Genomic DNA, 22,100 nt, shown 5'->3' with positions numbered 1-22,100 from the left:
AGTTTGGCAGGCAAGACTGGAAAAAGAAAACAACACTGGGGAGGGAAGTCACTGCTTCTTTTATTTCCATGACTGTTTTAAAGTCATATTTAGTTTCAGCCAAGGAACAGCCTTTGACATCAGAGCATACAAAGTACTCTAGGAAATGAAGAGGATGAAAGTTCTACTGCATCAACGCCCAGAACTTTCTCCATTTGGCCACAGGTCGTTCTCATACATGGCCTAGTTTCTATGCACTCTAACTGGGTCCCTCTGAGGCTTGTGAATGGAAAACCCTCTTGCTTTCAAATGCTTGAAAACAAGAAGGATGCTACTGTTGATGCCTCAAACACATGTAGGTATTTAGTGGGAAGCAATTAAATGTTTTGAAGGTCATTTCAAACGGAAGTTAATCAAAAACAGTATTTTACTCTTGTGTGTATTAGAGTAGGCAAGACCTTGGTGTTTTCATTACATTCTCTGTTTTTATTTGCTGTTTACATTAGGATGTGAATAATGGCTTGGGTAAGGGGAGGATTTGGTACCAACCTAGGCTTTGGTTGCCAAACAGACACCAGAGTAAATTTGTGTGTGGTCAGAATCAGGTTGTAAGGTGCCAACACAGCACATGGCTTCAGTCTTTTTTTCTCTAATTGTAAAAGGACCTTGTCCCCATGGAGGGACCATTGCCTTGGCTTGTGGGGTCTTGAGTGATAGCCAAACTCTTTCTTCAGCACTCTCTCGACCTCATGAAAAGATACTGAAGCTTGAAAAGGGGATGTTCTTTCTGAATAGGAATGGAGAAGACGGGCCAAGCAAGAGTGATTCTGTCTGTCTCCTGGCCGTTGATAGTTTCCCTGTACAGAGAGGAAATAACGTAGTATAATATGTAGCTTATGTTTGAATCAGCTTCTTTAAAAATACTGGAATCTTATTTATTTATTTTTGGTAGACACAGGGTTTCCTCATGTTGCCCAGGCTGGTCTCGGACACTTGAATTCAAGCAATCTGCCGGCCCCGCCGGGTGTGGCGCATGAGGGCGCGGGCCGCCCAAGGACCGCGAGTCGGGCCGCGAGCGCTGAGCCCGGCGCGCCCGAGCGGCTCCTCCTCCCGGCCTGCTCCCTGGGCGGAGCCGGGGCAGTGCTGCTCTGGGCTGGCCGAAGGGGTGGCGCTGCGATCCCGCAGGGCAGCGACGCGACTCGGGTGCGGGCCGTCTTCTTCCCCCCGAGCTGGGCGTGCGCGGCCGCAATGAACTGGGAGCTGCTGCTGTGGCTGCTGGTGCTGTGCGCGCTGCTCCTGCTCTTGGTGCAGCTGCTGCGCTTCCTGAGGGCTGACGGCGACCTGACGCTACTGTGGGCCGAGTGGCAGGGACGACGCCCAGGTGAGGACCGGCCAAAGCCTCTCCCGAGTGGGAGGCCGGGCTCGGAGCTGCCGAGGCGTGTCCGGGTCTCCGGGGGTTCTGCAGTGATCTCGGGTCCTTTGTGGGTTGCGTGGAGCTTCCCGAAGGCCTGGCTGCCCCTTAAGCAGGGGCTGCGGGTTGGGGAGGAAGAGGCGAGGGCTAAAAAGCCCCTTTGTCTTCTGTACTGGTCGGAAGATGGCATGGACTTGCCATTCAGGCTAGGAAACCTCTCCAGGGAGTGCCAAACTGTTAAGAGAGCACTGGAGTCGGCGGTGCTCCTGAGGACTCTGACATCTGACGCAGGACTCAAGGGATTCTGGTGTTGTCTCAGAGGACGATACTTTGAGAAACAGCGTCCCCCTGCGTTTGTAAGGGAACCTCCTTTGTAAGTACCGGAAGCCCGGTCGTTCTACTACCTGAAGTAGTGTATCCACTTCCCACTCCTGCAGTTTTGAAATAAAATCTGAGATAATCCGAAGTCCTTCACCTACTTACTCGTTCTAGTCAAACACTAGAAAGAACTATAAATGGCAGTTTGCTGGAGCGAGATCATTATTGGCATACTGCCTATCTCACTTTATCTGTGTCTTGCTTAATATTTGACATCGTGTACGTTTGCTGTATGTTGGCTCAGCGCTTTACACACATAACATTTAACTTTTACAACAACTCTTACAAGGTAGGCATTATTAATCTTATTTTCCAGATAGGGAAACTGATGTTCAGAGAAATTAAATGACCTACCGAAAGCTAGGCTTTGGATCCTTAAGGACTTGGGGAAATGGGGTTTCCCTGGACCAAGTTTCTGGTATAAAAATACTCAAAGCATGTTACAAAGTTTGCTTGGAAGAGATAGTAGCTCTAAAGATAGACTATGTTTGGGGGGGCGTTATGGGTTGGGCGTTGAGGGGGGTGATATTGATCCCAAGGTGAGAATTGGTTCTTGTGGACCAAAAAAAAAAAAAAAAAAATCTGGTAATACAGTGGTTTGTGCCCCTCCAAAGCTTAACCCTACCCGAGAAAATATTATTCCTTAGTATTTCATTTTTCTGGTTGGGTTTTCTTGGGTATAGCATGTGCAGCACTGACATTGAGTTCACGAAAAATACACAACATGGACGCGACAGCAGTGCTACAAAACTATGGCAAGTGATTGGGCTTTCTCCTTTTAAAGCAGGAATCCCAAATACTGCACAACTTCATTAACCAAGAGCTTTCTCTTGATCGATTGTTCCACCTCAGCGGGGGAATATGTGTGCCTATTGGCTGCCATTGGCTGCCTTGCAGACGTTGTTTGTGTTTGATCCTTAGTGCTTTTGTGTTCACTTGGACTTGGAGAATTAAACGAAAATAGATTATATTTTATTATTTAATCCTACAAAAAATATTCAACCCATCAAATTATGTCAAGTGCTAAAAAGCAAAATTATTGACAACATCTGAATGAATATCTCTAAGCTACTAAGTTAAAAGTTATTTTCTCATATTAAGGAAAAGTTAAAAGTTAAGATCATTGAAAATTTTAAGAAATTCATTTAATATTTTCAGTTGTCTTTTGTCAGAAAAGAACAGTTTGAAGGATTTTAAATTTAATTACATTGTTATCATTATGTAGTTATATAATTTGCAAATTTGCATATGTAGTTTGATAAATTGCTATTTATCTAAGTAAGTTACATAAAAGTTATTCAGCAAAAATCTGGCGTGGTGGCATGTACCTGCAATCCCAACTACTCTGGAGGCTAAGGTAGGAGGGTCATTTGAGCCCAGGAGTTCAAGACCAGCCTGGGCAGCATAGTGAGACACTGTCTCAAAAACCATAAAAATGTTTTTCAGCAAATACAGTTATAAAGTTAGAAGTTAATAACTTTTAAATTTTAATTTAACATTTAACTTAATTTTAAAATTTAGTCATATGCTTATTTAGTCATATGCTTATTAACTAAGGAGTAAGCTTTTTTTCTTTTTCTTTTTTTTTTTGAGACAGAGTCTCGCTCTGTTGGCCAGGCTGGAGTGCAGTGGTATGATCTTGGCTCACTGCAACCTCTATCTCCTGGGTTCAAGTGATTCTCCTGGTTCAGCCTCCCTAGTAGCTGGGATTACAGGTGCGTGCCACCACGCACCGGCAAGTTTTGTATTTTTAGTAGACCTGGGGTTTTGCCATGTTGGCCAGGCTAGTCTCAAACCCCTGACCTCAGGTGATCCACCCCGCTCTGCCTCCCAAAGTGTTGGGATTACAGGCATTAGCCACCGCGCCTGGCAGGAGTAAACTTTATAGAACTCCTTTTATGTATAAAGCACAGAATATATGTACAGTACATAAATGATATACAGTATATCTGTGGAATTAACAATTCACAGGAGAGTTTTAGGGAAAAAAAAAGTCTAAAAAGACTCCTGGTGGAGGTAGGGAGTGAGAAAGAAGAAAAGATTAAAGGAAAATTGAAATAGACTCAGATTCCCAAAACAGCTCAGACTGGAGAGATGGGCAGACTCTATCAAGATGCAAAAAGAAAAAAAAATCCTTCTTGACTTCTCTGTAGGTTTATTATTTTTTGTCACTGAAAAAAATAGCACACTCACATAATACAAAAGTAAAAATACAAAAAGATATATAGTAAAAAGTAAAGAGATTTCTCTGACCCTTGTGCCCTAGCTACCTAGTGTGCTTCTCTCGAGGCAGCCACCATTTCCTGCCTCCTCTGTATCCGTCTAGAGAAATTCTGTGCATTTCCAAGCATATATCTCACATGGTGATTTTTTTTTTTTTAATAGAGAGACAAGGTCTTGCTTTGTCACCCAGCCTGGAGTGCAGTGGCATGATCATAGCTCACTGCAGCCTCGAACTCCTGGGCTCAGGCAATCCTCCCACCTCAGCCTCCCCAGTAGCTAGGACTACAGGTGCAAACCACCACACCTGGATATTTTTAAACTTTTTGTAGAAATAGGCTCTCACTATGTTCCAGGCTGGTCTTGAACTCCTGGCCTCAAGTGATCCTTCCACCTTGGCCTCTCAAAGTGCTAGGATAACAGATGTGAACTGCCAAGCCCAGCCACACATGGTGAAATTTAAGGGTGACTAATTTTAGACATTAAAATGGTCCAGAAAAATCCATGGCACAAGTCTAGAGGAGGAAAAATTCCAACAGCAGCACATGTGAGCAAAACTCAGGTTTTTGTTAACAGTAACCTCAATAGGAGTCAACTGTGAAGTGGCTGCCAGAAAAGATTAGGCAACCTTGGGTTGCATTTGTAGACTTCAGTGTCTGAAGCAACAACTGCAAACAACAGATGTCTCCTGACTAGCTGCTTGTATGTGCCGGCCTCTGTGCTGGGCACTGGGGACATTGCAGTGACTGAATCAGCCACAGTCCAGGCCCTCATAGACCCTACCTTCTGGGGGACAAGGGAAGTGATTTTTGACATCTCATCCTGCTCTGCACTGTCCAGACCCTACCGAATCCTGTGTCCTGCCCTAGCCAGCTCCCTTTAATAAACAGGAACATTAACCAACTAGAATTGGTGCAGGTGGGTGTGAGCAGAAGAGTGAGGAAACCTGATACCATGTCATGTGAGGGAAGGTGGCAGAAATTGGATAGGTTTATTTAGCCTTAGAGAAGGTAAGAGATGAAAGGACTTAGGGAAGACATAATGGCTGTCTTCCCTAACAGCTGTGAGGGATTGTCATTTGGAAGACAGGTTTCATTTCTTTTCTTTTCTTCCTGAAACAGCTTTTTGTAAAACAAGAAAGCAGAATTGCAACACAATTTAAATGTCTGTCTAGGTCACAAAAGGGATGCAAAATGTTTGTAATATGATTAGTATGTATTCATATAGTGAGTCATTCTTACACCTATACATAAGATTATTCCACGATTAAAAGTAGCCCAGCTCTAATAACCATAAGCTATATTAGTGGATCCCTTTTCCTATTATAACATTTTAGTATTACTTCTGATATTGATTCCCTTAACAAATGGAGTCTACAAACTGAATTTTTAAAAATTGTTAAAGGTGACTAAAACTCTGTAAACAGAGTAGTTGAGTTTACAAAAAATTCTGGGAGAACAAGCAGGATAAAACTGAGCAAGATTATCAATAAGTGTACATGTGAAACTCTCCCATTTTTCACAATTCTGATACTAATACATTCTTAACATTTTGCAAAAGTTAATCTGCTGAGTAGAAATATACCTTGAGACCAAACTCTTTGTAACTGTTCTCTTCCAGATGTGGTACATAAGATTAGTCAAAGTTGGCCAGATGCGGTAGCTCACGCCTGTAATCCCAGCACTTTGGGAGGCTGAGGTGGGCAAATCGCTAGAGCTCACAAGTTCGAGACCAGCCTGGGCAACATGGCAAAACCCCATATCTACAAAAAAATACACACAAAAAAATTAGCCGGGCATGATGGTGCACACCTGTAGTCCCAGCTACTTGGGAGGCTGAGGTGGGAGGTTGGCTTGAGCCTGAGCTGTGGAGGTTGCAGGGAGCCAAGATCATGCCACTGCACTCCAGTTTGGGTGACAGAGCCAGGCCTTGTCCCCTCCCCCCATCCCCCTCGCCAAAAAACAGGTTAGTCGAGCTTAATCTACTCTCATATGTTTCCCAAAAGATCTACTCTGTGCCAGAGATAACAACAATCTGGAGTGAAAATATTTGGAGTTGGTTACTAGTATTTTCCCAAGTACTTTTCCATCCTATTTGTATTTTCCCTTAAGCTTTTCTATTTTAAACACACACGACCATAATTTATATCTTTTCAGATACGAAGTAGGTAATTTTGTAAAAAAAAAAAAGAAGTTTTTTTTTTTTGAGATAGAGTCTCACTTTGTTGCCCACGCTGGAGTGCAGGCTCACTGCAAACCCCACCTCCTAGAGGTTCAAGCAATTCTCCCTGCCTCAGCCTCCCAAGTAGCTGGGATTACAGGCACCCACCACCACGCCCAGCTAATTTTTGTATTTTTAGTAGAGACGGGGTTTTGCCATGTTGGCCTGGCTGGGCTTGAACTCCTGATCTCAGGTGATCCTCCTGCCTCGGCCTCCCAAAGTGGTACCTGGCCAAAAAGAAGTTTTTGACAACAAAAAATTATCTTCCCAGATTGACAATTCAGTTTCAATGAAAAATCTTCATTTTTATAGCCTCTTTTTGTTTTCAATTGATTAAAGAGAAACCAGCAATTCTATCTTAGTATTAAATATCACAAATGAGAAGCTCTAGCTGAGAAAATGTCTTCATTTGGTTAAGTTTCGACAATTAAAATTCAGGTTACTCTCAGAGATGATTAAGTATTAAAATTGCTTTTACAAATATGAAACCAGTTTTTCCCTGGGGGAGGGGAGATAGGAAGGAAGAAGCCAGTGGAGAAGGGGCCCAAGAAGATGGATAGGGTACATGAATCTGTGCAGTCAGTACCTGATTGGGGTCACTTTTTCACAGCATGATGGTTATTTTCTTGTATATCTTACTAAGCCTATAATAAAAGACAGGGCTAAACCCACAAATCAGAGCAAATTTGATAAAACATTCATCTTAAGTTTCATAAATATGTGCTATTCTAAATTAAGTTTCCAATACATTTGCACATTCTCATAGACTAACATAATACACAAACTTATGGAAGTCTCCTGTTATGCTATGAATGTTGCCTACATCTGACATTAGCTTCATAAATATTCAATGAAACCACAAACAAAGGTACTATCACTTTTGAAATCTGTCCAACATATAAAGAAAGGTCAGCAGCAATTCCGTAAAACAGAAGGGCTTCAATTCTGTATTTTCTTTTGCTTTTTGTGTCAGTTGTTTGAAAAACACTAGAAGCTGACATGAAATTTTCTGTGTATTGTCTAAGAACTTGGTTTTCTGATTTTAGCTTGAGATTTTCTTCCGTAACTGCATCTCCTCTGACAGGGAGATCTTGAAGTGTATGTTGGGGTTCCAACACTTGATTAATAAGCTGTGTTTTTCCCTCCAGTTCCAAATGATTTTCAGCATCAACTGCATCCATGTCAATATTTGTCATCTTGGGTAACAAACTTTTGGGCCTTGGATACAAAATCCTTGATGAATGTTTGAGGTGCTGGCAGAGGAAGGGATGGGGAGGATGCCTCAGGCTGGACACTTGGACCCACCGACACCAGAAGTTTGACTTCTTCTTTGTCAAACCACAAGGCAGGATTACTGCCTACTGCTACTGGTTGATAGCATTTAAAAGCTTATCACATCAGTATAAAAAAGATCCCTGGAATGATTAGACTTTCCCAAAAAAGGAGCTGAAGCCTTCAGAGATAATTAGCTTCCTCATCCTGTGAGGGAATTAGAGATGGGTCAAGGGCTTGAGAAGAGAATTCTCAAACTGGAGTGGGGGTTGAACTATCACTTTCCTTTCAACTCTAAGAATCTACTTTCAGGGGCTCTTAAAGGGAGGCCATTATGTATACCAGATTCTGTGGAATCGGGAAACAAACGGTTCTAAATAAAAAAGTTTCTTCAGGGTGGGAGGAAGAGGCCAGAATTGTGATTGTATTAAAAGTTTACACCATTAGCTTTAAATATTTGCTTATGTGTGTAAATATCAAGAGGTCTTTGTTAGCTCGACACTAGTTAGTAAATCCTGTGTTTCTAAAACAAATGATATTCACTCTAGAGTGTGATGATTGCAGAACTTGGGAACAACAAGTAGTCAATGAATGAATAAATGATTATCTGAATAGATGTTATGTTGTTCTTGATAAAGTCCTATAGGAAGGTGGCCCAATTGTGCCTTTTCACAAAAGTACATTATATGACAGGAAAGCATTGTAGCCCAGACATAGTATTTGGGATGTTTCCATCCTTAGTTGAGATTTTTTTTTTTTTTTTTTCCAACAGAGTCTCACTCTGTCACCCATGGTGGAGTGCAGTGGAGCAATCTTGGCTCACTGCAACCTCTGCCTCCCAGGTTCAAGCAATTCTCGCACCTCAGCCTCCTGAGTAGTTGGGGTTACAACGATGCGCCACTACACCTGGCTAATTTTTGTATTTTTCGTAGAGAACAGGTTCCATCATGTTGGCCAGGCTGGTCTCGAACTCCTGGCCTCAAGTGATCTGCCCACCTTGGCCTCCCAAAGTGCTGGGATTACAGATGTGAGCCACCGTACCTGGCCTTAGTTGAGATATTTACATGGAACCTTTTTCCTAAGGACAAGTGGTATTTTCTTGAATGTCTAAGAAACAGTTGGGTTTTAAAATATTGATCATATGTAAATGTGTATATCATGAAATAGTGGACAGTGTGGGCTTTGGAGCTAGATATACCTGGGCTTATATCCCGGCTCTGCCAGGGTTCTTGGGTGTTTGTGTATTCAGTAGTTATTTATGGAGCCTTTTCAATATTCCAGTCTTTGCTAAGCACTGAGGCCACAGCAATGAACAAGGTAGACAGGGTCCTACCCTTAATGGAATCTATGGTCTAGTGGGACAAATTAATCTCTGTAAACCTCAGTTACCTTTTCTGTAAAACTGAGATAATAATACCTTTCCATACAGTTCTGGTGAGGCTTTTAGTAGACAATGTGCTAAGTACATAGGAAGTAATGTAAAAACGTTAAGCCACTAGAATTGGTAACTCTGTTTTCCTGGCTGGAGAAGTTAGGAGACATATGTTATTAAGTGACTGTTCTATGTTTTGCTGTAGTAAAGTCCATCTATTAAAAAACTTGAGCAATAATTATAATTGATGTTTATTAAACACTGAGTATGTACTAGATACTGCCCTGAGTGCTTTCCATGTTTTAACTCATTTCTCAACAATCCTGTGAAGGATGTGTTCTTATTCATCACATTTCCAGTTGTGGAAAATTAAGGCACCAAGTTCTCACCTGGGAGCATTTCAGTGCTGTGTGTGATGGAGCTGGCATTTGAACCCTGGCAGTCTCCAGGGATGGTACTGTTAACATCACAGTTAGGATTTAGAGCTGTTTAAAACAGTACAATCATTTCCTGATTTTAACTTTTCTGATCTAAAATCGGAAATGTGATGTTAAGTGATATGATATTTGATATTTTTGATAAATAACGTATATTTTAGTAAATAAGGCACCCAGGAACTTTGCATAACAGTGACTTTACGGGTTCAGAGAGACAGTGAATATCATCTTCTGCAGTGCTAATAAGTTTTTCATTGGAGAAAAGAATAAACCATTTGTCATTGCTTTAGTACTGTAACATTTGTAGTCTTTTAAGAGGAACATAATTGGAGAAGCAGAGTACAATATTTCATCTCTCTGTAATATGCATTTGTTCTTGGGTGAATTACTATATTCTCCTAAGATGAAAGCTCAGGCATCTGGGGAACATTTTTACAAAATGACCTTGAGCTGATAGGCATCAGGCATTATTGGCAAATGGGGAAAATACTACTTTAAAAATCTAGGATGTTTCCATCAACAGCACAGAACTTGGTATATTTAGATTCTTCATCAACCTCCATTGCAAAATATTAGAATAATAGAATTAAAAACTGTATGTGACCTTCAGCCATTATCTAATCTGAATGCCTCATTTAATGGCTAAGGAAAGTGAGTCCAGACAGTGATTTTTCTATTTACTTAGCCTGTTTATCTTATCTATCATATTTATCTTACCTGTTTGTCTTAGAGCCTTAGAGTGAAACCATGAGGTTATAAGGCTTACCTTGAAGTAAAGTCTGGAAAAGTCATGAAGGTTCTGTAATATACAAATACTGTGTTGATAACTGTTACTAGTATGATTTGTATTAATGCTTTTTTTTTTTTAGTTAAGAAGGAGATGCTTTCTTAGAATATTTCAAATTTTAAGCTCTATACATCATGCCTTCATATTTAGTGGTATTGTTTAAGGCTTTCTTTTTTTTTTTTTTCTAATCTTGGATTTATGAGCGTAATTCATTGCTTATTTTCTTCCTTCCATTTCCATTCCTTCCATAGAATGGGAGCTGACTGATATGGTGGTGTGGGTGACTGGAGCCTCGAGTGGAATTGGTGAGGAGCTGGCTTACCAGTTGTCTAAACTAGGAGTTTCTCTTGTGCTGTCAGCCAGAAGAGTGCATGAGCTGGAAAGGGTGAAAAGAAGATGCCTAGGTAAGCAGATCTGAAATAGCAGCGGTGCTTCCTAGAAATAAATCAGTCCAAACTCAAATACAGTTTTGGGACTTTTAGAGAGGAGTGAGATTTCCCCCCGGCTCCAAATGTTCTACATGCTTCATCTCAGATCCTCTCCTTTTTGTCTTAATTGGCTGCCCTCGCCTTTTTCTTCTTTTCTGCCACCTTTCTATGCTTTTTTTGCACTGACTCTTGGCATTAGGGAGTGACCAACAATTATATAAAATGCTGGTGGATTTTTAGTGACCAAGTAACTTAGATTTTTGTCTTAGAGAAAAAACAGTTGGGTTCTTATCCATGACATACATGTATCTGATCATAGAAATTAGGAAGAATCCTTACTCATTTTATTAAAGTATCAGATATTAAAATCATATGGGATAAGACTTATTATATAGGATAAAAGAACAGGAATGGAATTAGCTTTAAAAAATACAACTTGAGGTAATACTTTCATATTCACATAAAGGGCAACAGTGTTAATATTTTTGTTTGAGTTTTGGTGTAGTTATGTTTACTTTTTTCTTTTTGAGATGGAGTCTCACTTTGTTGCCCAGGCTGGAGTACAATGGTGTGATCTTGGCTCATTGCAACTTCCGCCTCACAGGTTCAAGCGATTCTTGTACCTCAGCCTCCTGAGTAGCTGGGACCACAGACGTGCACCACCACACCCAGCTAATTTTTGTATTTTTAATGGAGACGGGGTTTCACCATGTTGGCCATGCTGGTCTCGACCTCCTGACCTCAGGTGATCTGCCTGCCTCGGCCTCCCAAAATGCTGGGATTACAGGTGTGAGCCACTGCACCCAGCCATTATGTTCACATTGAAAGCAACTTCAAGTATAAAGTTATTATTTTTCATGGAACATTTATTAATAGTACCTAAACTGAGATAATTTTGAATTTTCCAACAGACCATTTTTTGGGCCATCTCTCTACCTGTCATTCTTTTAAATCTTTAACTTTGCTGATCGAGCTAACCACCCAGAAATGAGAGTTAGTTGCCACAGTAGTGCTCAGCAGGGCAACAGGCCTCTTTCATGATACTGCTTTCAAAGGCCTCTTGTGTTTTTGCACTGGGCCACTTCTTTTGATAGTTGTTCCTCTGCTGCTGTGACTTGCAAGTCCTGTACTGGTAGATGAACCAGGTCAGCATTTCTTACCTGGCACAAGGCTGTTTCCTTTTATCTTGCAGATCTGTAGTGCCCACTTTTTCATTTAATACAGTTGATGTTTCACGCTTAACTCTTTTGCCCATGAAGTCTTTTTACCTCTTCTGTTTTCTATACTTGCTTGTTTTTCTTACTGATGTTACTTGTATTTCAAGGTTAGAGTCCAGGAAAATTAGTTTCAGTTGTTCTTTTGATGAACAGAAAGCCAATCACAAAGCAGCAGCATGTTTCTTGGTTGGGAATTTCAGGCATGTGTCCTTTTCCCTGTTTACCTCCAGGAATCCTTAGCCTCTGGAGAGAAGCTTCTATATGTCATTTGACTGTAGGACTCTGAGCTTCTTACTGATTTTAAGCACAAGTAGCTGTTTTGTGTGTAGAAGAGCAACTCATCTTTGTGAGCCTATCACAAAACAAAGGTACCTCTGTAGTTCTAAAGAAATTGCTCTAAAATATTTGCTCTTTTCTAGTTTGTAGTATAATCTTGATTTCTATCAGAAATCAAATTGTAAAGTTAGACTGCATATTCAAGTTGCCATTCTACTTCCTGTGAGGCCAGCCAGCTTTTTGTCTGATATAACCACTAGTCCTCTTCCTGACCACCGAGAGGAACTTTCACAGGGCCACCCAGAAATGAGTTTGTTGCCAAGTCCTGTTGCAGGGTGGGTGTTAGTGGGAGTAGCAAGGAGCTTGACTGAACTATGGCATGACTTCCACACAAATTTTTGTCTTTATTTAGAGAATGGCAATTTAAAAGAAAAAGATATACTTGTTTTGCCCCTTGACCTGACCGACACTGGTTCCCATGAAGCGGCTACCAAAGCTGTTCTCCAGGAGTTTGGTAGAGTAAGTAGCATCTTATATTGATATAGTCTTGCTTTGAAGTAACTGCAGAAGAGATTCCCATCCGTGGTGCTGTCATACAAAGGGCTTTAGGCAAGTGGGGTCCATGCAGTGAGATCGGGCCCATGAGTTGGGCCCCTTAATCTCTGAGCCTTTGTCGTTATGGAATTAGTACTTTTCATGTCTTAACAAGTACAAATTCCTCCATGTAGAACAAAAGAAGCTAAAAATTCATGGCTGCTTTTATTTATTTATTTATTTATGTATTTTGAGACGAAGTCTTGCTCTGTCACCCAGGCTGGAGTGCAGTGGTGTGATATCGGTTCACTGCAATCTCCGCCTCCCGGGTTTAAGGGATTCTCCTGCCTCAGCCTCCTGAGTAGCTGGGATTACAGGCGTGCACCATCACGCCCAGCTAATTTTTGTATTTTTTAGTAGAGATGGGGTTTCACCATGTTGGTCAGGCTGGTCTTGAACTCCTGACCTCATGGTCCACCCTCCTCGGCCTCCTAAAGTGCAGGGATTACAGGCTACTGTGCCCAGCTGGCTGCTTTTATTTATTTTAATGACAATTATTAACTTTCACAAAAAGTCACCTAAAACGGGAATTTAATTCCACAGGTAAATTCAGGGTTTTATTTTATCTTTTTAATTGCTGACTTCTGGAAATATACCATTGTTCCATTGATTCTTCAAGTTAACAAAATAACCAACCATCCATAGGAATTCCATCAATCTATCCACAGGACATCCCCCAAACACCCCTTTTCTGATTTTATTTAACTAGATCGACATTCTGGTCAACAATGGTGGAATGTCCCAGCGTTCTCTGTGCATGGATACCAGCTTGGATGTCTACAGAAAGCTAATAGAGCTTAACTACTTAGGGACGGTGTCCTTGACAAAATGTGTTCTGCCTCACATGATCGAGAGGAAGCAAGGAAAGATTGTTACTGTGAATAGCATCCTGGGTATCATATCTGTACCTCTTTCCATTGGATACTGTGCTAGCAAGCATGCTCTCCGGGTAAGGCTGCTCAAACTCAACTCTGATAGAACTGACTTAAATGTGTATATGGTGGATATGGCCATCACTGTGTGAGGTCCTTGGAACTGGAAGTGATGTGGGGAGACAGAGAGACCCAAGGAGACTTTTGGTAGAGGACACCCCCAGTAGATGCTAAAAAAGACTTGATCCACACATGCCTCTAACTTGTTGAACAAATAAATATGTATCAAGCACTGCATTGTGCCATGTACTACAACAGACCCTGGGGATATAAAGATAATAAGATGTGGTCTCTGCCCTCAAAAAGTGTATCATCTAGTTAACATGTTACTCTTCACCTTATCCTTATTCCTACTACATCTTCATGGAAAACTGGGGGTCCACTTCTCCTTTCTTCTACATACACTTCAGGATGTAATTTTTCCTCCCCATTTCTGTGACTTCTTTTCCTTGCCCCTTGTAGTTGGTGTTTATTTTGCCTGGTCTAATTATATACGCATGTCAGAAATAGGTACTTCCCACAGGATGATTAGTCCTGGTCTCATATCCTTACTGGGAAAAATCTTGACTGTATTCACTCTGGTTTCATTGGAAGAAGAAAATCTAGTCAAGGCAGAGGCAAGGAGAGAAGCTTGATTTGGATTGCATAACTTACGATGTATAAATATTAGAAATGGATGAATTTTTAATGGTGGCTTAAGACTGGATATAAAGAAATTATAAGGCCAATAGGAAAAGAATGATTAAGGAAGACACAAAATTTATATTTAAAGCTGTTGAAGTCAGTTTAAGTAGAATGTTTCACTGTTGGAATAATGAGATGCAATAGCTACATGGTCATCATGGTTTCATGAAAATTTGAAGCTTTGGTTCTTTAGGACATCTTTTTTCTGCTGCAAAGTGCAGACAATTGCAGACAGTGATGAAGCAGAATGCTATACTGATGATTTCCTCATATTTAGTAACAGGCATCAGTCACTTCCTGTGGAGCAGCTGGGCAAGCCTCAGGCAGGCAGATGAGGGAGGGCGGCCACCCATCTGTTTGGCACCATGTGTCTCATAAGATATGCCGGATGCTTTCAGTAAACACAGATGAGCTGTCTGGCCTGCCCTCCAAGACTCATTATTTTATTACTGGATTTGATCCTATGATAAAATGTGGCAGGTTGAGACTGTAGTTACCAGGAAGCTCTTTTTGAAGAGCACATTTCCTTCTCAGATTCTCAGTAAGCTACAGAATTAACTTGTTTATCATTGAAAAGTTTACACACAATACTAGATGTGATTTCAAACAAGGAGAGGTTTCAGTGTTTGATATATTGGCTTGCTTGGTGTCCTCTCTCCTCTTTTGCTACAGAGAGGCAGAAGGTTAAAGTTATGGGAGTTTTCTATTCAATTAGCAAGCTTTTTTTTTGGGGGGGTTCATCTCTGAGTCTGCCACTGTATTGGTCTCTGATCATAAACCCTCATAGCCCCTCTGTTTGTTGGGGTCAGCATTTCAGAGCTGATAACTTTAACATTTTTGGATCATATACAATGTACTGTGGGTTAGCTGTTTAGGCTTTTCAATAGATAACCCAGCCTTATAACAATGTAGTCTTGGAACATTTCCTAATTTAGGAAGAGATGAGAGGCAGTAGATTTCTGTTTACTCCCCATTGGTTTAGAAATGGTCAGTATCTTTAAGTCTAGAAGGTCTAGTCTGTTTTACACAAGTCATTCAGTAGGCAATCATATTACATTTTTAATTAGCTACATACCCTCTTATTACCCAAAAAGATAAATGTTTGCTAAAATGAATTAATACTGTTAAAATAGTAATATAAATGGAAAAAGTTGAATTCATTCTTTCTGATACTTTCTGTGAAGTACTAATCCCATCTTCCTCACCTTTGCCCCAAAAATTTGCACTTTAGACTACTTTGGGGAATAAATAGAAACCTGACCTCAGTGATTCTCAGTGGAGGACATACACCCCTTTTGGAGTGGGGAGAGGAGGACTGGTATGAAGAGAGTATATCAGAATCTTCAGGGATAGTTCTTTTTACCTATCCAGTGCATGCCTACCATAAAAATCACTAATGGGAAGACCCCTCACTATCAAAGGGGGTGAACCATTTATACCTGGAAAGAGCTGAGAATGTCTGTTCTAGATTGCCTCCAGTCTACTGTTAAAAGTGCCTAATACACTATTCACAATAGCAAAGACTTGGAACCAACTCAGATGTCCATCAATGATGGACTGGATTAAGAAAATGTGGCACATATACACCATGGAATACTATGCAGCCATAAAAAAGGATGAGTTCATGTCCTTTGTAGGGGCATGGATGAAGCTGGAAACCATCATTCTCAGCAAACTATTGCAAGGACAAAAAACCAAACACTGCATGTTCTCACTCATAGGTGGGAATTGAACAATGAGAACACTTGGACACAGGAAGGGGAAAATCACACAGTGGGGCCTGTCATGGGGTGGGGGGAGTGGGGACGGATAGCATTAGGAGATATGCCTAATGTAAATGACCAGTTAATGGGTGCAGCACACCAACGTGGCACATGTATACATATGTAACAAACCTGCATGTTGTGCACATGTACCCTAGAACTTAAAATATAATAAAAAAAAGTGCCTAATAAGCTTGCATGATTACACTACCTGTCCTTTACTCACACATTTTAGAACATATTTTGATAAATCATGAGATATGTGTCTGTATTTATTTGCCTTTTTCCTTTTTTTTTTTTTTTTTTGCCTGTTAGGGTTTTTTTAATGGCCTTCGAACAGAACTTGCCACATACCCAGGTATAATAGTTTCTAACATTTGCCCAGGACCTGTGCAATCAAATATTGTGGAGAATTCCCTAGCTGGAGAAGTCACAAAGGTAAAAATTTCTAGTTGGGAATAATTTGAATGTTTACTAGTTATATATTGGCATTATATATTGGTGTTGTATCACTGCATATCAGAGTTTTTGTCTTAGAAGTGCTTTTATGTGAATTATTCACAAAACAACTCCTGCCATTATGAAAAGTGTTTATGGAATTTCATTTGCTAAATGCATTGTCTTAATAGTTTGATTTTTATTACAAAAGTGATAATTGTCATTAAGCACATTAGGGTGATGCAATTCTAATTAAAAGCAAAGAATCTTCATCTTTTAGTTAGCCTGCACTATATTATCTAGTAAGCATATGGTTTCTGTTAGGCTTTTTGAAATATTACAAATAGTTTATAAACTCCCATTAGTACCTATGGAGACTCCTAAGGGGCATGAAGCTCCACTAAAGGAACCACTCAACTAGACGGCATTTGAGTCCTTTCTAGCTTAAAGTTATGTGAAATCGCTTGGATAAATTCACTTAATTTTTAACTTTTCTTAGACTATAGGCAATAATGGAGACCAGTCCCACAAGATGACAACCAGTCGTTGTGTGCGGCTGATGTTAATCAGCATGGCCAATGATTTGAAAGAAGTTTGGATCTCAGAACAACCTTTCTTGTTAGTAACATATTTGTGGCAATACATGCCAACCTGGGCCTGGTGGATAACCAACAAGATGGGGAAGAAAAGGATTGAGAACTTTAAGAGTGGTGTGGTAAGACCAATTTCTAAGTTTCTTAATAATATGTACCAATCTTGCAGGAAGGTACAGAATTTTCCAGTGTTTAAAAAACTTTCTGGCTGGGTGCAGTGGCTCATGTCTGTAATCCCAGCACTTTGGGAGGCCAAGGCAGATCACTTGAGGCCAGGAGTTCAAGACCAACCTGGCCAACATAGTGAAACCCCATCTCTACTAAAAGAAAAAGTAGCCGGGCATGGTGGTGCATGCCTGTAATCCCAGCTACTCAGGAGGCTGAGGCATGAGAATTGCTTGAACTGAGGAGGCGGAGGTTGCAGTGAGCCAGGATGGTGCCACTGCACTCCAGCCTGGGTGATAGAGCAAGACTCTATTTCAAAATCAAAAAACCTTTCTAACTGTCCACCAATCTCATGATATAAAGAAAAATAAATAAAAAATATTTTATCCCCATGCATATCTTTTGGTTTACTATAAATTATTACTAGTCTTGGAGACAGAAGTTTCTTACAAGGTAAAATCAAATCAAAGATTGCCATGTTTTTCTTCTATACATATTGTTTGACCAGTGTGTGTGTCAAAATGCTCTTTCCCTACTGTTTCTCCCCACCAACTCCTACCCATCCTACCAGTCTCAACTCCCATGTCACCTCCTTGGAATGGTACCTGGCCTTCCCTCCCACTTCTCCCCAGGACCAAGTGCACCTCAGCCCCTATGCTTTCCTGTCAAAGCACTTACTGTTTGTTAAAACAGATGCATGCAGTTTTACCTCATTCCCGAAGTACTCAGCACATCTAAGATGTGCCCATTCCCCTGTCTAAGGAAATATGCTGATTATCACTCTTTCAGCACTCATTCTTTATAGCAATTAGTCAGGGAGTACTATTAACCATTTCTGAGAAATTGTGACCCTCAAAAGAATTTAATTTATAGACAGTATAGGAAATGTAATGAAGTAAACCAAAAATTATAGATGATTATGCAGCAAAAGATTATTGCTGAGGATGGTTTTTACTGTTAGCCTTTGATATACTTTGTTACCACCTTCTTTTAGAAATTAATCAATAGGGATTGACAGATAAAAAAAGAATTATAAAACAAGATCATACTATACATACCTGCAAAAATTTAAGCAATCCACTAATTGTTAGACATTTAATTTATTCCAACTCTTTGCAGGACAGTGAAAATGAATTAGGGGGTAAAAAGTTACAAACACAACAAAATGCTTAAGAGACATAAAAGGTTATCAGACTGAGTCATGACACACTAAAATGTCCAGAGTGTGAAAAATCAAAAAGGAGCTTTTCGTTTTCTACCAAGTAATGTGGTAATGTGGAACAGTTTGCTTTGGGCCAGATCCCTTATGAGTGTTTTGGTATTGTTGGGACTTGGTAGTGTGGGTAGAAGCTCTAAAGGTAGAGTTTCATCAAAGAGTATATCTGAGTTTTAAATATGGAGGACAGCTGATGCAGTAGCTTTGTGCCCAGTGATGGAAAGAGTTGAGAGGGACAGGCCACCTTACTACAGAGGAAGCACAGCCTCCTGGCAGAGCATGCAGCCTGGTGCTAGGCTACCTGGGTTCAAATCCCAGCTCTGCCCCATGCCCTTAAAGCAAGTTACTTCTCTATCACTCAGTCTCCCCATCTATTAATATAAGATGGAGATTAATGATGATAATAGTGCCCAGTCACAGGATTGTTATGGGAATTACATGAATTTAATATATGAAAAGCACTTAAAACACAACTTGGAGTGTTCTAAGTGTTAGCTATTGTGCTTTTTCCCCCTTCTCAGCTTGAGTTAGATATAGCAGGATATTCAGCTTCCTTATTGATCAAAGATTTTCTTTATAATTGACACATAAAAATTATATATATTTAAGGTATACATTGTGATGATCTAATATACACTGTAAAATGATTACCACAATCAAGCTAATTAATACATGTCACCCAGTTACCTTTTTTTGTGTGTGGTGAGAACACTTAAAATCTACTTTCTTAGCAAAGTTCAAATATGCTATAAAGTATTATTAACTGTAGTCACCATGCTGTATATTAGATCCTTAGAATTTGTAAGTTATAATAACATAAGTTATTTATCTTATAACTGAAAATATCTACCATTTTTTTTCTTTGAGACAGGGTCTCGCCCTGTCACCCAGGCTGGAGTCTGCAGTGGCGTGATCATGGCTCACTGCAATCTCTACCTCCCAGGCTCAAGCAATCCTCCCACCCCAGCCTCCTGAGTAGCTGAGACTACAGGCACACACCACCATGCCTGGCTAGGTTTTGTAGTTTTTGTAGAGACGGGTTTTTGCCACGTTGCCCAGGCTAGTCTCAAACTCCTGGGCTCAGGCGATCCACCTACCTTGGCCTCCCAAAGTGTTGGGATCATAGGTGTGAGCCACTGTGCCTGGCCAAAATGTGTACCTTTTGACCAAGATCTCCCCATTTCCTCCATCTTCTGGCTCCTGGCAACCACCATTCTACTCTGCTTTTGAGTATGACTTTTTAGATTCCGCATAAGTGAAATCACATAGTACTTGTTTTTCTGTATCTTGCTTATATCACTTAGCATTAATGTCCATTAATTATCCATGTTTTCACAAATGCCAGGAGTCCCATTGTTTTATGGCTGAAAAATATTCCATTGTGGAATAATATTCCATATATATATATATATATATATATATATAATATACACACACACACACATTTTCTGTATCCATTCATTCACTAATGGACACTTAGGTTGTTTCCATATCTTGGCTATTATGAATAATGCTAAAATGAACATGGGAGTGTAGATATCACTTCAAGGTACTGATTTCACTTCCTTTAGATTTGTACCCATAAGTGGAATTGCTGGATCAGATGGTAATTCTATTTTTAATTTTTTGAGGAATTTCCATATTTTCCATAATGTCTGTACTGGTTCACATTCTCAATTTAAATAATAGGGCAGAGAAAGAATATATTATAGAAGTGATTTTTTTTTCAGAGGGGAAAGAGGGACCAGGGACTAGAGAATTTCAGTCCCACTGTAGTAGTACTTCCAGAAATGTCCATATGAAGGATATTTTGTTTTGTTTAGAGAATATCTAACTGTAAAATATAAACATCCTTTAGCAAATCTCGCATTTTTTTTACATCTAGGTTTTTCTAAAAAAAGACAGCCTTTTTCTTCCTACCACCATCTTTGAAATATTGCTTATTATATAGTCTTACTACTTTGTCATTCTTTATTATGATAAGCCGGGCATTCTGTAATTTCTCAAAGCAATTTTTAGGACATAATACCTCATTCTTTATAGTCTGTACTCTTCCTGTCTCCCATTATTTTATATTTTATATATATATGTATATATATAAATTTTCTTATTGATAAGCATCTAAGTTAAGAAAATGCTAGCATAGCTTATTTCAAGCTAATAGTACTTGTTAACTAGAATTTGCTTCTTTAGTCTGTATGTCTGGAACTTTGTTTTTATGAATCTTTATTATTTTTAGGGATCAAGAACAGTGGCTACACTGAATTTTGTATTATTATTATTTTGTCTTTCTTAGTGCAAAGTTTTGAAAGTGGTAAATGCATATCTTCTGAAAAGAAACATCACATCTTGGGGATTATCAGGTTGCCTTGTTTTATTCCTTAAGCAATATACAAAAAGTTCACAAATAATTTTTTTTTTTAATTTTTTTTCAGACAGAGTTTCCCTCTTGTTGGCCAGGCTGGAGTGCAATGGCGCAGTCTCAGCTCACTGCAACCTCCGCCTCCTGCATTCAAGCAATTCTCTTGCCTCAGCCTCCCGAGTAGCTGGGATTACAGGTGCACACCACCACATCCAGCTAATTTTTGTATTTTTAGTAGAGATGGGGTTTCGCCAGGCTGGTCTCTAACTCCTGACCTCAGGTGATCTGCCCACCTCGGCCTCCCAAAGTGCTGGGATTACAGGCATGAGCCACAGTGCCTGCCCGGCCACAAATAATTTTAAAGAGTTATCTTCCATATATCTCAATTCTACATAATCTGACTTATTGTTTTTATTTATTAGGGCAAGTCAGTGTAGGTATGATATGCTGATCCAGAAAAGTCATTATAGGGAATTTAGCATTGCAGTCCAGTGCTATTTATACCTCCTCTAAACCAGAGATGATGCTAAACTCATTAGAAGTACTTTTGTGTACATCTAGAATTTTGGCTATGATTTTTAAATTCTAATTTAAGCAGTTTCTGAAGTTTTGTAAAGATTCTTAATAGTGAATCATAATGATACAGCTCCTCAAAACAGAAGGACTTAAATGTTAAAAACTGGAGTAAATAGGAGTAGGTACTGATCCATGTTTCTGTCCCTCTTTTACAGGATGCAGACTCTTCTTATTTTAAAATCTTTAAGACAAAACATGACTGAAAAGAGCACCTGTACTTTTCAAGCCACTGGAGGGAGAAATGGAAAACATGAAAACAGCAATCTTCTTATGCTTCTGAATAATCAAAGACTAATTTGTGATTTTACTTTTTAATAGATATGACTTTGCTTCCAACATGGAATGAAATAAAAAATAAATAATAAAAGATTGCCATGAATCTTGCAAAAAAGGTATTAACTCATACTATATTCTTGGATAAAATAACCTTTTAAAATGCTTTAGCACATATGCTTAAAATCTAAGTTAACAGATTTGTCTTAGTCCATTTGTGCTGCTATAACAAAATACCACAGATCTGGTAATTTATAAACAACAGAAATCTGTTTTTCCTGGCTCTTGAGGCTGGGAATTCCAAGACCAATGCACCAGCAGAATTAGTGTCTGGTGAAGGCTGATCTCTGCTTCCAAGATGGCACCTCATTGCTGCATCCTCCACAGTGGAGGAATGTATGTCCTCACATGGTGGAAGGGACAGAAGGGAAAGAGGAGCAAAATGCTTTCAAAAGAGCATTTAATCTCATTCATTAATCAGTCACCTCTTAAAGGCCACATCCTTTA

The 22,100-nt window shown here is 39.8% G+C and overlaps 2 protein-coding genes across 2 annotated transcripts; one reads left to right on the top strand and one right to left on the bottom strand.

Annotated features, from left to right (window-relative positions):
• The first annotated feature begins 972 nt into the window (after positions 1–972).
• Positions 973–21,711, top strand: DHRS7 (dehydrogenase/reductase 7). The gene is made up of 7 exons (XM_031001652.3): positions 973–1,360; positions 10,328–10,480; positions 12,410–12,516; positions 13,301–13,540; positions 16,286–16,408; positions 16,908–17,123; positions 21,476–21,711. The coding sequence occupies exons 1-7, from the start codon at positions 1,228–1,230 to the stop codon at positions 21,521–21,523; spliced, it is 1,020 nt and encodes a 339-aa protein (XP_030857512.1). The 5' UTR covers positions 973–1,227; the 3' UTR covers positions 21,524–21,711.
• On the bottom strand, positions 6,934–7,419 carry LOC129526750 (short coiled-coil protein B-like). Its single transcript, XM_055361939.1, has one exon. It carries the CDS (start codon positions 7,402–7,404, stop codon positions 7,015–7,017), a length of 390 nt encoding a protein of 129 aa, XP_055217914.1. The 5' UTR covers positions 7,405–7,419; the 3' UTR covers positions 6,934–7,014.
• Positions 21,712–22,100: the final 389 nt, after the last annotated feature.

The sequence above is a fragment of the Gorilla gorilla genome, chromosome 15, assembly GCF_029281585.2.
Source record: "Gorilla gorilla gorilla isolate KB3781 chromosome 15, NHGRI_mGorGor1-v2.1_pri, whole genome shotgun sequence".
NCBI classification, from domain to species: Eukaryota; Metazoa; Chordata; class Mammalia; order Primates; family Hominidae; genus Gorilla; species Gorilla gorilla.
This window is presented reverse-complemented; position numbering and strand designations above follow the sequence as displayed.

Coding starts and splice junctions, on each gene's coding strand:
- DHRS7 (XM_031001652.3), top strand. CDS start 1,228: ATGAACTGGGAGCTGCTGCTGTGGCTGCTGGTGCTGTGCGCGCTGCTC. Junction 1,361..10,327: donor GTGGCAGGGACGACGCCCAG/GTGAGGACCGGC, acceptor TTCCTTCCATAG/AATGGGAGCTGACTGATATG. Junction 10,481..12,409: donor GGTGAAAAGAAGATGCCTAG/GTAAGCAGATCT, acceptor GTCTTTATTTAG/AGAATGGCAATTTAAAAGAA.
- LOC129526750 (XM_055361939.1), bottom strand. CDS start 7,404: ATGACAAATATTGACATGGATGCAGTTGATGCTGAAAATCATTTGGAA.